Genomic DNA, 13,744 nt, shown 5'->3' on the forward strand with positions numbered 1-13,744 from the left:
GAAGAACTTCACTTATTAAATCATCATCACACAACAAGGCAAATCTCTTATTTCTACAGCCGTTAATTTTACTCTGACCTGGTAATTCTCATAGTAGCTAGATTAGAAGCCTACATGAAACAGTAGGAGATGGTCTAAATCTCCATCAACTATGTGACATCATGTTACAAGCATTTTGTTTACTGAGAAACAGAGCTTCCTGTCGCATTGGCGCAGATTGCTGGGTTCTGCTTGCCAGAAATCATGGGCTTGATATTGGAACATAAGGATGTAGCGGGACCCTCAGCACCATGGTACCTGATATCAATGTCACTGATCTGCACATTGTCGCACGGGTAGCGGCTGCTACAAGCAAGCTTAAGTGCAACTTGTGTTGAAGAAGTTCCCTGGATTCTTTTGAAGCTGACATTGCTTATCTTTATCTGGGACGGAACCTGAAAAATCGCATGGAACAATTGAAAACAGAACCTCAGGTCAAACACATGATCATATAGCAAGTATCCCAGGAGAATGGTTTTTTGGTTACCTCCGCTGTGCACTGATTCCATGGGCAGTACTGCTGATCTATGAGGACAGGGTTCCCGACATTGTCCATTGTAATATCCTCGAAATGCATATCCGTCGCGCTTCCAGCAGGAGAATTAGGCCATGTTTTGATCCTAACGCCGTTCATCGTGCCAGTAATCGTGCAGTTCTTTACACTGATACCCGACACAGGCTGTTCACCTGGATATCTTCCAAGACTCCCTACGCTAATGCCATGACCAGGCCCGCAAGTTACTCCTGTGATGTTTATTTGCTCACTGCCATCACCAATGGAAATGCAATCGTCCCCAGTCTTGATGCCGGTGTCAATAATGTTGATCCCAGTTGAACGACCAATGTGGATTCCATCTGTGTTGGGACTATCTCCGGGCGCGGTGACGGTAACATGCTGGAACGTGAAATTTTTGCAGCCCAAAACATTCACATGGAACTGTTTGCTGTCAAGGGAAGTTATGTCCTTGACTATGCCATTGGTGACAAAGTTGAACCTTATGTTCTATTCATTTCAAACACAGTAGATAGAATTAATGTCTCCATATAACAAGAATTGCAGATAAAGACTTGACAGATTATTCGGCTGCAAAAATTGATATACCACTCCTTAAAGTTTTCAATTAAAGGTGCAATGATCCTGCAGTTAACAATGTAAAATGAAGATCGAAACAAGCTTACTATAGGAAGGTTCTTGCAATCCTTCTTTTTGCTGCAGTCATTCTTTGTCCAAGCAGTTTTCCCTTGACCGTCAAAAGTTCCGCCACCTGACAATGTGAACTGGTCAACGTTCTGGAACGTGACCCACCCGTCGGTCTTCATTTGGGCAGGATCTGCAGGGGCCTTGAGTGTTCCATCGACCTGGACCTCAATCGAGCCCTTGCAAGGACCTCCCAAGACCACTTCATTTAAAACATATGTCCCTGCCGGTACCATGACTTTGCTAGCATTTGTTGATGCGCAGGCCTCTTTCCATGCGCTAACTAAAGCCTTTTTGAGTAGAAAAACAACATCATCAAACACAATTCACACAATATCCACAGGACTGACAAGAAGGATTGCCTCAGAGATGTTCCCGTACCTGGGTGATATCCGAACTCCCGCCACCACTAGCGCCATATTTCCTAACATCATAAACTTGGGATTTTGCTGTGGAAGTGAGAAACAGAAGCGCAATTGCAGCAGGTAAAATTGATCTTTTGCCCATGTCTATACACTGCTTCATTTCTCCCAATAAATCCGTCACTAAGAACAATAAGATATTCATATCTCGGATTAATGCTCCTTATCCGAGTGTGGAAGCTCAAAACAACATGAAGTTTGGACTATAATTAGCCGCAAAGTTAATTAAGGGTTTAATTCTTGTGGCTCAACTGGGATGCTATTATTAGCTAACTTATCCCCCAGCCATCACATTATGGATGTTGAAGAATGATTTCAGCTAAATGAGGCCAAGCATAAGAATAGTTTGCAAATGGACGATATAGAGACGTGCAAGGGCCATAAAATTCCCGTTAATAGAGTCTGATAAACTCTTATATCTGTCATCCTCCTCAGGGAATTGGGGAAGACTCGTGAAATGAACCATCCTCTATAATTTTTCAGAAGTCTTGCCGAACTTTCAATAGCTTCTCCTCTCTAGATTTCTGCTAGTTTGAATCATTAAAGCGAACATAGTTTGAGCTTGAGCAACATTGCCGGACTTAATATGTTGTTCCTTACCCAGATAGTACAAGAACACATTCAGATTCAAGAAATGCAAACAAAGCAATCCCAGTAGAAGAACTAACGACACAATAATGGAAAGAAGGAATACTGAAAGATCTGCAGAAAATCAGCATTAAGTTTCGTGCAGAAGCTGCAAACCCGATATGTTATATTAAGGAGTGAGGTACTGGCAAATAAAGATAAACTGAGTGGTAGATAATCAAAATGAGCAATCAACGAAGATTGGATTATAAGCAGCTTTTAAACATTGTCATACTCTTTTTCTCGGCTTTTAATTCCATCGATTGCAATAGTCCTCCAATCTTGGAGTATGTCAGGGTCAGAGGTTAGATCAGTGGGCGGATTCGAACAGACCCAAAGGTCGGGCCTAATGTGTTGCCTGAGTCCGCCAATATCATAATTCACATAGGGAGTTTGGAGCAGGGCCAACACCGAAGATAGTCTTTCTCATGTAAGACCTTGGACCGAACCCGCCCATTTACCTCTAGGGCCTGGGCGGGCTGCGCGGCCATGCTGGCGCTGATCGCCTCTACTCAGGGTCAAATGCACGTAGCATTGTTCATTAGAAGCACGAAAAGATATGGATACCCGTTTCTTATCAGTGGAATATGTACAGATAATTCTAAGGAATACATGTACAGCAAAATTTGTTACAATAACCCTCCAGTGCTCAAATTGTCATTTATATCGCAGTTTCTTTTACCGGTTGTATTCTCCTTTGCAAAACAAACAGGTGCCCGCCGACTCCTTATTCAGTCTCGGGAAATTCAAAACAAGGTTCTGTTTTCGCTGGCCTTTGTGATTCTGTAGATGAAGTCATCGATGGTTATACTCCCGAGCTCCCCGCCAAATCTAGATCTGACAGTCACAGTTCCAGTTTCGACTTCCTTGGGGCCCACAACCGCCATCAATGGTATCTTCTGCTTCTCGGCATTTCTGATAAGTTTTGGCAAGCGCTCACCATGACAAACTTCAGCTCTAACACCATTCTCTTTCAATTTCCGAGTCACCTCGTTGCAGAACTCGAGCTGCATTAAACATAAGCAACTCAGTTTTAAAGGGCGACTGAACCAAAGGAAATTGACCCGACGGTGTTGAATCACCCTCCAGAAGCTAGGCATGACCAACAGATCATAGCCAAGAAAGTTCTTAAAAGCTGAGTTCTCACCTGGTTGTCCGTAACTGGCAAAATTCGAGCTTGTATTGGAGAAAGCCATAATGGAAAATCTCCTGCGTAGTGCTCTATAAGGACCCCAAAGAATCGCTCGAGTGATCCAAGCACTGCCCTGTGAATCATGATAGGCCGCTTCTTTTCTGAATTCGAGTCAACATAGGTAATATCAAACCGCTGGGGAAGATTAAAGTCAACCTGCAGATAACAAAATGGAGTTACTGATAAATGAAAAGTTCAAGCAAGATACTAGAGATAAAATGAATACTTAGTCCAGATTCAACCATATTGTAACCATCATCTTTTTCTTTTTTAATCTTCTAGTCATCTCATTCTGAACAAAATAACCCTGAAAAGCGTGCGTGTGAGCACAAAGAGAATCATCGACAAAAACCAACCTATCAAAATCTAAACTTGCGTCAAAACTCAACTTGCTTGAGCTCTGATTGCTTTGAAGTTACCTGTATGGTTGAGCACTGCCACTTCCTTCCAAGTGCATCCTCGATCTTAAGATCAATCTTTGGACCATAAAATGCACCGCCACCTTCATCAATTTGGTAGCTCCATCCTTTGTCATCTAAAGCTTCTCTAAGAGCAGTTGTAGCCTTGTCCCATATATCATCATCCCCGACAGCTTTCTCTGGTCTGGTAGATAGATTAACCTCGTATTTGCTAAAGCCAAACTGGAGTAAAATTCTTTCTGTAAGGTCCAGAACTCCCCTGATTTCACCTCTGATTTGATCTTCTAGACAAAATATGTGGGCATCATCCTACCAAATATAAAAAGAATAGAGATAGCCTGAATTAATCAAGTTCATTATTTTGGACATTCACATAAATAATCCAATTGAGGAAAAGAGATGATGCTAAAAGGACAGGACATCCTACACTTCTTAGAGGACCATACATAATTGGACATCTTATAACCAAGAGGCCTAAAGTTTATGGATCAAGATAATTAAATACATACTAGCACTATCATAAACAATTAAGCAATTATTCGTAATCATATCATGCAATTAAATACACCTCAAAAGTTAAATTGAAGTGACAGACTAAATACCCTGTGGGATCAGTATGACACACCTGCGTGAAACCTCTTACACGAAATAGGCCATGTAGGCTTCCAGACAACTCATATCTGTACACTGTTCCTAACTCTGCAACCCTGATGGGAAAATCGCGATAAGAGTGACGTTTCCTTTTGTAGACCAATATGTGATAGGGGCAATTCATAGGACGAAGCTGATAGAGGTCATCCTCAATGTTCATCTGGTCATACATATTTTCTTTGTAGAAGTCCAAATGACCACTGGTCTTCCAAAGATGTGCCCTTGCGACGTGTGGAGTATACAAGAGATCATAACCATGTTCCATATGTATCCTTTTCCAGGAGTCCTCAATAATGTGTCGTACAATGGCCCCTTTTGGATGCCAGAACACCAATCCTCCACCAGCTTCTTCCTGCAAATAATCATCGAGGGACACAAAAAATTTGAAAGTAAGATTTCATATTGCATTAAACTGTTGCGCCAACTTCAGATTTTTGATAAACAGTAAGATGAAATATGGAGAAGTTCATTTGTTCAAAATATGAAGTAATATAGCGTCTAGCAGAACGATTTACCTGAATGGAGAAGAGATCGAGATCTTGGCCAATGCGCCTGTGATCCCGGCGTTTTGCCTCCTCTTTAAAGTGAAGATATGCTTTCAACTGTTCCTCGTTCTCCCAGGCAGTGCCATAGATCCTCTGCAGCATTGGTCTCTTTTCATCTCCCCTCCAGTAAGCACCAGCAACAGACTCCAGTTCGACAGCTTTCCGATTAATTTTTCCCGTAGATTCAACATGAGGACCAGCACACAGATCCCACCATTCATTTCCTATAAAGAACACAAAAGGAACTTAAAATAATTCCTACATTTAAATGAACAAAAGAATACTCGCCAACTATGTAGAAGGAAGCAGATTATTACATCTATGAATGACATAACCCGCAAAACAAGTCTCTCTCTCTCTCTCTCTCTCTCTCTCTCTCTCTCTCTCTCTCTCTCTCTCTCTCGCGCGCGCACTGGTTGAGGCACTATATAGTACAGCTAAGCTACAGCATGCAGCACAAATTTCAGTTGCATAATGCTAATATGCAATCATATGTCAACTGGGTAGAAAAAGGGTGTAATTGCACCTCAACAAGGAGAAAAGTTTTCACTTGTGCAAAACTTATTGCGCTTCTGTCAAAAGGTTTCTCGAAGGGGTAAGGTGAAAACAAGAGACCTATTTAAATTAAAAACAGTTTGAGTCACAGGCATAATTACGATCCAGGAATTACAACCAAAGGACATCACTAAATCGGTTGCAAAATAGAGCAGGCACTGAAGAAATAACTAGGCTTACCAATATGATAGATGGTAATCGGCTCTTCCTCGATACTTTCCAGTATCTCCATTTTGTAGGTTTCCTTCATCTCCGTGATTCTTCTCTGAGCTTCGTCTCTGGAAACTTCTTCTCTTAAAAGGGGTAAATTTTTCCCAATGATACAGTCCTACAGATTATGCAAGAAGTAAATCCGTGCCCTGAAAGCATACATTAATGAATAATCTCCAAACAATTATTCAATTAGTATAACCAATTCTTGGAAATGAACAAAGGCAAAGTGAAAAAACACCAGCATTGATTGTGTATTTTTTGCTCACCATTTCCTTCTTAATTCTCTTCAAATCTCTATCTGTCAATGGCTCCATATCAAAATCATAGTAAAATCCATTGTCTATCCATGGCCCAATCGTCACTTTTGCATCTGGGAAGAGCTTCTGAACAGCCATAGCCATCACGTGCGCGCACTGCATTCAAACACTACTCGCAGTTGGTCATAAGAAGAACAGCACAATGAAATCAGCTATCCACGAAATCATCAAGTCTAATCCTGTACAAACTCGATGGACGCCGCGATCCACTCTGAGATTATTTTAAAATTCGAGAATCCGCCATCTCTTACAGTCAGACATCTTCAGGAAAAAGAAAAATGGTAGCTTGACTATTGACCAGATTGAAAGCATCCACTAAATGCATAGTCAACTGGAGCATTTCGGATACACCAACATCACCCAAATGCCAATTCAATGACAGTTCATTGAAAAAACCCATACTTGACGCAAGTTTTGAAATCCCAAAGTACAACAGTAACTTCACAGCTCACGACACATCACTCGAACCCGGAATTCTAGAGAGACATAACCAAGCACATCTAATCAACCCAAAAAAACAGAAAGAAAAATAAACAAACAAAAGGGTTGAACGCATTTAATGAGCTCCGATACCGTGTGGCGAATTCGCAGGAGTCCATCCGATGACTCGTTGGTGGGCAAGACGATCCTCTCTTCCTCTCCTTTCTGGGTTTCTTCCAGGCTTTCGGTTTGGCTCGTGCTAGCGGACCGAGCCGACTCAGTGGCCACGGCGCAGCGCGCCCAAGAGACCCCGCTCCATTTCTTGCTACGAGCTCCCGAACCCACGAGCCCGCTCGCCGGGAACCGCCTCGGGACCGGCGAAACGAGCCGTTTCGCGGCCGAGAGGGCGGGGATCAGGGGCGCGCGGGAAGAGGAGGGGCTGGAGAGGAGGACCGAAGAGGAGAGAGTGTGGGACGCTGCCATTCTGTGGACGGCGAACATGGTGGTCGTCGCTCGGAGCGGAGCAAGAAGAGAAGTGAATGCTTCTCCAGCTGAAATTCTTGATTCTTGATGTTGCTCGGAGAACCTGCAAAGGTTTGTGTGGTGCTTCGTGTGTGTGGCCGAGATTGTGCGAGCGAGCGAGGTAACCTTCGACGGTTGCATAGGAATTTCCGAATCGGGTTTTAACCCAGGAATGCTTTTTTTTTTTTTATTAACATCACGAAAAACCCAAACTAATACATTTATAATAAAATTTACCCCAAATTAATATTTTGATCATAAAATACTCTAAATTGGTACGTATATGACAAATTTGCCATAAACTAATTTTTTAACTACCAAAAATCCAAAACTGGTATACATGTGATAAATTTACCCTCCGTTAATTTCCATTAAATTTTACTGTCAATTTTCCACAAAATATATTTCGGGCCCATATTTGAGAGAGCACTTCGAGCCTTTATTTGAAATTTCTCCATTTCTTTTTCTTTTTTTCTTATTTGTACTTATAGGGCCAAAATGACGTCGTTTCTTGGGCTTTTGCTGATTGGATTGCTCCGACGAGCTATATCGGTTAATTTATAATAAATGTCACTTCAAACTTTTCAGCAACACAAATCGCCAATGACACTTAAATGATAAATTTTTCATTAATGTAGCACTCAATGATCGAAACAAAAAGTTATGGTCCTCAAGTGAGCATCATATGAAAGTTATTGCACAATTTTATCCCTATGTACAGGCCTCGAGAGGAGCAACGATGGCGTGTGGTGGAGAGGTTGAGGCACAAAGGGGAGTGCGTCTGCCTATCGGAGAGAGAGAGGAGGCAAGTAGTCGCTTTGGTTTTTTTTTTTTCTTTGGACCGAGGGTAGTTTGGAAATAAAATGATAATTTGATAAATTAAATATGGGCCAGAGATGCAACTCGATTGAAAAGAAAAAAAAACGTATATGTTTTGAAAGTCAAGGATAGTATTTGTAATTTTCCCTTGTAATAATCATGGCTTCTAGAATAATTAAGGTCAGACTAATCACATTAAGAAAAGTCTTGCCGTACATGTATCTGACTAATTGGTTCATAAATTTCCAAATGCGGCTGCGAAATCCTACTCCTCTCCTAGATTGACAATTGACAAAGGCACAGTGTCATTACCAAAACTTTTGATGTCATAATTCATAAGCATAGTCTACTTCTCCTAGACATTATATATTTTTAATTTCTTTTCAATTAACAATAAGGCATCACCAAGAACTCCTTAAAATTTAGGTTAATTGGTGAAACTAATGACTTTCACTCTCACCTTAAATTTAGGGGGTGTCAAAATGATTCATATTCTATTAAACGGGTAATATATGGGTTATGTAAACTTTAATGGCCCAAATCCGATCCGATCCACCAGTTTGACGGGTCTACTTAAATCTAATCACACATCACCATCTTCGTTAGAAACGGATTTGGAACGATGAAGGAGAAGAAAAGAAAACAGAAGTCTAAAGGCCAAAAGAAGCACGGGATCGACCCAATATGCATGAATAATGGACAGCCCACCTCCAATACACACATGTATCAGCCTAATAAGGAAAAAAAATAATAGGCTCTCTCTATCATATGGGTCAATCCAAAAGACCCTCAACATGGAGCTGAACAGAAAAAAAAAATCAGAATCTATGACTAAAATCTCGTACTATACCCTGCCATTGCTATAACCATCGTCTCCATTCATGCTGTGAGAGATCTTTGGTGTTGAAAATGCCGTCTTTTTTCTCTTGATCACGATGTACCAAGTGACAGCTTCCAAAACCGCGGCGCTGGCCCCCAAGGAGGCAACGATCCCGATGTACGCGGTCCGCCATTTCTGTTCCGGGTCCAGTATGTCCAGCCCCTTGAACACGTTGACGATGCTCAGGACGATCACCGTGTATCCGACCGTGTGGTGGTATATGTTCCAGTAGAGTCTGTACTTGTGATCCTTCTTGGGCCGCAAGAGCAGCGCGAATCCCTGGCAAAGCACAAGCACGGCCAAATTGTCAATACGTGAGATCATGTCGAGTTCGCGTGCATAGACAAATTTTGATTGTGAAATCATCTGGCTTGGCCATGCATGATGCAGCTTCTGAGCGTACCTGAAGAGTTCCGAGGACAAAAAGGGCGAGGCCGATGTTGCCGTGGACCTTGTTGTTGGCTGAGGATTCGCTCCCGAGCTTGAGGCCGGTGGCCCAGCCAGCGACGCCGACCGCATAGGCCGAGGCCTGGCACGAGACGTGGAGGTAGAACCATGCAGGGTTGGCCGATTGGAACACCTTCAGGTACCTCGCGATCAATGCCCCCATCGGCATCAGTGTCCCCCAACTCACCGCATTCAACACCCCATGCACCTGCAAGTCCATATAAATCTTATCAACGTTCATGAAAATGATTCGTGTTTTGAAACAATTCCCAACGAATAAAGCTAACGATGCTAAAACTAGTTCCAGAAGTTAGTGGGCCGCTTACATTCCTCCTCCGCTGCCTCGAGCTTCCCGACCCGCTGCTCACCACAGTGGTCCCGGACAGGAAGTCCAGCGTCCCAACTGAATCGACGTTGGCGCCGCTCGTCGCGTGCGATCCGGGGGATCCATTCTCCATGGGGCCGACCTGCCACACCTGGTTCACCGTCGTCATTCCGCTGCTCAGCTGCAGCGTCGCGAAGATGGTCATCTCGCTGCCCTCGAGCACCGCCGAGATATTCGTCACCCCGAAGCTAAGGCTCCCTGGCGACAGAGTCGTCCCGAAGCTGTCCACCGAGGAGGTGTAGGCCCACATGGACCCGCTCGAGTTCTGGTAGGCGACGAGCGCCTGCGAACCCACCATCTCGAGGCCGGAGGGGTTGATGGCCCAGGACACCCAGTCGGACGACGTCGCTTCGGTGACCCGGAAGGCGATGTCGGCGACGTACGAGGTCTCGCTGTAGTTCCAGTGGAGGTAGGAGCTCAGCACCGGGAGATCAACGCAGGACGCGTAGACCCTGTTGCCCGAGAAGGCGTAGCTCTGGCATGTCGTCTGAGCTAGAGACGGAGCGAGGAACAGAGAGGACAGAGCGAGCGAGAGCAGCGCAACAGCTCCGTCCATGGCGGTCGCTCTCGAGACACCCCTCGAGGAACTGAACAAGAGTTTTTCTCGGAGGCGAAACGAGGTGGGGGTTGGCGAAATTCGTAGCGGAGCAGCGATTGTTGACCGTGCACGCAATGAGCACATGGGCGGGTGCGTTTATATACACGTTGGTGCGGGTTTTCCTGCCGTAAATGAATGTGAAAGCAAGGTGTGAATTTCGTGGTTTTCAACAGATCCGGAACGTGCCGAGAAAGGATTGTTTCCGACGTCGTCGACGTCTGAACGAGCGAAGGGGAGGAGACAATTTTCCTGCGGCGTTCCCACTTTCCGACCGACCAGTCGGAGCTTGTACTTTTCTGCATTGCAATGACGAAGGCGTTGAATCGCGGGCGTTGACTTGTACGAGCCGGGGAGGTGGGAAGGAGCAATACGGCGTCGTTTCCTGCCCCGTATTTGTTTTTTTTTTTTTTTAAACTATCGTCATGGGATATATCATTGCTTACCGGTTCGATAATTATGACTATGTTGATTTTAAAGAATTCTCGGGTTCACACGAGAAATTCAAAATTATTAACCAAGAAGTAACCGATATATTCCGAGTGAAAAATCATTTCCTCGGGACTTTTTTGTTTCTTATGGGGACTATACATTAACCTCGAGGTTCATATTTTTCAAAATAAAGCCGCGGCTTGTCAATTCGGCAAACTCATCTGGAAATAAATTTTTTTCTCCCTTCCGAGGTAATAAAAACATTTGAAAGTTTTTTTTGTCTAGAAAAAAAAAAACATTTGAAATTTTCCGAGCATCCAAGGCGAGTAATATGTCATGCGGACCCCGCGAGATTACGAGGTTCGTCCTCTCTGAAATTTGGGAAAATACGACAACGGAGACCTCACGGTATCACCTGTGCGCATGCACGTGGCAAATTATTTTTTGGGGTGGGCTAGAATAGCTGGATCATAATGGGTGGAGTGAGCTAGTTTTATTTAGGGAAAAAGTCACAAAAAATCTCAAATTATACCTATTATGACACACTTACTTTGAACTTTTTTTTATAACATCAAAAATCCTAAGCTATGCCCATTATGGCATATTTATCCTGATTTTTTTCTTGTAGCATAAAAAAAAAATCAAATTTGTATCTATGTGACGCATTTACTCTCCATCAAGGTTCTTTTAAATGATTTTTCAATCAAAACAACATCATTTTTATTTCACTTAAGCCACATAAACGCCATGTCAACGTTGTTTGCTTTCCGACGTCCATGTAGGTTGATTTTTAATGGTTTTCATTGACAAAATTTTGTTGGAAGGTAAATGTGTCACTTGATTTTTGGTGTCACGGTGGACACAGTTAAGCATAGTTCTAGGATAGAACCTGAAATCTGAGAACCTAACCGGTGGGAACCTGTAGGTTCTAGGTTCCGAGATATGTAGGGTAGGTTCCAAGTTTCAAAAATTAGGAAACCTGTTTTGACTGGTAAGTTCTAGGTTCTCGATAGGTGGAACCTAGAACTTGGAATTTAAATCAGTTTTTTTGTGTTTTTTCTTGATCTATGTCTTCCCGTGATCCTGCGGTGTTTCATGGCGTTAGATGACGAGTATATAATCTAAAATCATTAGTCTGAGCTTTCATTTTATGACTTGTTAATGCTTCATATTTTTCATGTGTCTAAATATAAGTTTGGTCAATGGATAATAATAGCTAGTGGTGGTCATTAAAGGTGACGATTCACTGCAATCATTCAATTAATAATTCAGGTAGAATTTGGGTAGACCCTGGAATCTGTGATAGGATAGGTTCCAAGTTTCAAAAAATAATTAATCTATTCTCATGGGTAGGTTCCGAGTAGAACCTGTACAGAATATAGAACCGCTCACCCCTAGTATAGATTCACGTAATGGCTTCTCATTTTAATTGTATTTATTCAAATAATAATGTCAAGAAAAATAGTCTTTTGTATTCTTTTTGGTGAATGATAAGCTTGTTCAGTACTATTGCATTCATTTTAGTTTTGTTTAACTAAAAATGAAAAAAAAACCTGTTAAAGCCGGGCGCATGATGAGTAGCATCGTTAGGGTTCCAAGGGTAGGTTCCACGTTCCAGGTTACCCTTGGGTACAAATTCTAAGGAACTTGGAACCTAGAATCGCTCACCCATACTTTTGCCCATTCAATTCAAGGCTAAAAGTCTTACCTACCACGGGCATTAAATCACACGAGAGGAAGATTACAACACACGGTCAACATCCTTCGAAATGAACACTTTTGAGAAGGTAGGAATCTTGAACCTATTTCCACGGGATCATCAAGAAGTAACAGAAATTTAAAAAAAAAATTAGTTTGGAGGGGGAAAACGGACCTAAAGTTGATTAAAATGGCAAAGATCACTTAATTATTCTCGTAAAGCTTAACCTAATGAAAGATATAGCAAAATAGAGGGGGGATAATATCCCAAAAAAAAGAAGCCATAAACCTATTATAAGTATGCCAACGCAAATCTAAATTTTGCAATTAGCCAATTTAGTCTAAAAACTTTTGATAATTTATCAATGTAGTCCTTATTGGCTGGAAATCACTGACATAAACGCCAATCATCCTACGTGAAACGGTCGGCGCTGATGTGGACAATTTTTGTAATTTTTTTATAAAATTTTTCTAAATTTTCAATGAACTTTTTTTTAATTTTTCAGTGGAAAAAGGGAAAGAAAGAAACGAAAAAAAAAAAAGAAAAGAAAAAAATTTATGAAATTTATAAAAAAAAGTTACAAAAATTATTTCACACCGTAGGCGTCAACAATAACAGCTTAGAGCAAAGAAGTGTCACGTCAGTGATATTGCTGCAAAATTAGCTAAAAGAATTACATTAAAAAATCATCATGAGATTTAAGACTAAATTGATATCATTATAATAGGTTTATGATTTTTTTGTATTTTTTTCGGATAGAGGGCAAGGAACCTAAAGTGGATATATGATGTTCAATTTTTCTGGAGAATGGTTAGTCATTCTTTAATATTTGAAATAAAATCGTAGCATGCTTCATGGGTTAAACTCGTGACACTTTCGTTTTTCTTATTCTTGTTTTTAAAAATAAGTTGCTCTTCCTCTATCTTCGTACGGATCGTGCACAAGTATCATGGGTTGGAAGTCGAACTTAGAACCTTGAAAGCAAAAGCTGCGAGGACCGGACGAACGCGTTTGACTCGCCGATGGAACGACAGAAAGCGCTGAGAAAATTGGAAAAAACTATGGCGTAGGGGACGACCGGGCCGTGGAAAAGCACGGTTTTTTGGGTGTTTGGACTTTCGGATCTTTGATCAGGTCCCGCTCTGCCGTGTCGGTTCGGCCGAGCTAATCCTCTGGCCACTTTCGGCCCATTCCCGCACCATCCCCGTCGGTCTCCGATGATTGTTAGCTAGGCATCTGTTTCGTGGATCATTCTCGGGCAGGGGATCTCGGCCACGAGGTTGCGACGGGGGAGGCGCCCGGATGGGGGAACCGATGGAGGCGGGGGGATGAAGTTTGCTGATTAATGGTGGAGAAGAGACGATCGT

At 42.4% G+C, this 13,744-nt stretch overlaps 3 protein-coding genes across 3 annotated transcripts; all 3 read right to left on the reverse strand.

The window, feature by feature from the left end:
• On the reverse strand, positions 1–1,813 carry LOC115680629 (exopolygalacturonase-like). Its single transcript, XM_030604447.2, has 4 exons — positions 1,619–1,813; positions 1,219–1,527; positions 527–1,042; positions 1–434 (listed from the first exon to the last, which is right to left on the reverse strand). Exons 1-4 carry the CDS (start codon positions 1,802–1,804, stop codon positions 180–182), a joined length of 1,266 nt encoding a protein of 421 aa, XP_030460307.2. The 5' UTR covers positions 1,805–1,813; the 3' UTR covers positions 1–179.
• Positions 1,814–2,798: 985 nt separating this feature from the next.
• LOC115680730 (threonine--tRNA ligase, chloroplastic/mitochondrial 2) lies at positions 2,799–7,253 on the reverse strand. Its single transcript, XM_030604562.2, has 8 exons — positions 6,752–7,253; positions 6,128–6,274; positions 5,829–5,976; positions 5,064–5,317; positions 4,523–4,900; positions 3,898–4,206; positions 3,434–3,634; positions 2,799–3,293 (listed from the first exon to the last, which is right to left on the reverse strand). Exons 1-8 carry the CDS (start codon positions 7,097–7,099, stop codon positions 3,033–3,035), a joined length of 2,046 nt encoding a protein of 681 aa, XP_030460422.2. The 5' UTR covers positions 7,100–7,253; the 3' UTR covers positions 2,799–3,032.
• A 1,426-nt stretch (positions 7,254–8,679) lies between these two features.
• LOC115680619 (cytochrome b561 and DOMON domain-containing protein At5g35735-like) lies at positions 8,680–10,333 on the reverse strand. The gene is made up of 3 exons (XM_030604438.2): positions 9,593–10,333; positions 9,223–9,474; positions 8,680–9,098 (listed from the first exon to the last, which is right to left on the reverse strand). Exons 1-3 carry the CDS (start codon positions 10,331–10,333, stop codon positions 8,784–8,786), a joined length of 1,308 nt encoding a protein of 435 aa, XP_030460298.2. The 3' UTR covers positions 8,680–8,783.
• Positions 10,334–13,744: the final 3,411 nt, after the last annotated feature.

The sequence above is a fragment of the Syzygium oleosum genome, unplaced genomic scaffold (assembly GCF_021117445.2).
Source record: "Syzygium oleosum isolate NSW1041296 unplaced genomic scaffold, Sole_v2.1 Sole_v2.23, whole genome shotgun sequence".
In the NCBI taxonomy this organism is placed as follows: Eukaryota; Viridiplantae; Streptophyta; class Magnoliopsida; order Myrtales; family Myrtaceae; genus Syzygium; species Syzygium oleosum.

Coding starts and splice junctions, on each gene's coding strand:
- LOC115680629 (XM_030604447.2), bottom strand. CDS start 1,804: ATGAATATCTTATTGTTCTTAGTGACGGATTTATTGGGAGAAATGAAG. Junction 1,528..1,618: donor GGAGTTCGGATATCACCCAG/GTACGGGAACAT, acceptor CTACTCAAAAAG/GCTTTAGTTAGCGCATGGAA. Junction 435..526: donor GGAATCAGTGCACAGCGGAG/GTAACCAAAAAA, acceptor GCGATTTTTCAG/GTTCCGTCCCAGATAAAGAT.
- LOC115680730 (XM_030604562.2), bottom strand. CDS start 7,099: ATGTTCGCCGTCCACAGAATGGCAGCGTCCCACACTCTCTCCTCTTCG. Junction 6,275..6,751: donor TCCTGCGAATTCGCCACACG/GTATCGGAGCTC, acceptor GTTTGAATGCAG/TGCGCGCACGTGATGGCTAT. Junction 5,977..6,127: donor AGAGAATTAAGAAGGAAATG/GTGAGCAAAAAA, acceptor CATAATCTGTAG/GACTGTATCATTGGGAAAAA.
- LOC115680619 (XM_030604438.2), bottom strand. CDS start 10,333: ATGTGCTCATTGCGTGCACGGTCAACAATCGCTGCTCCGCTACGAATT. Junction 9,475..9,592: donor CGAGGCAGCGGAGGAGGAAT/GTAAGCGGCCCA, acceptor ATGGACTTGCAG/GTGCATGGGGTGTTGAATGC. Junction 9,099..9,222: donor TTGTCCTCGGAACTCTTCAG/GTACGCTCAGAA, acceptor GTGCTTTGCCAG/GGATTCGCGCTGCTCTTGCG.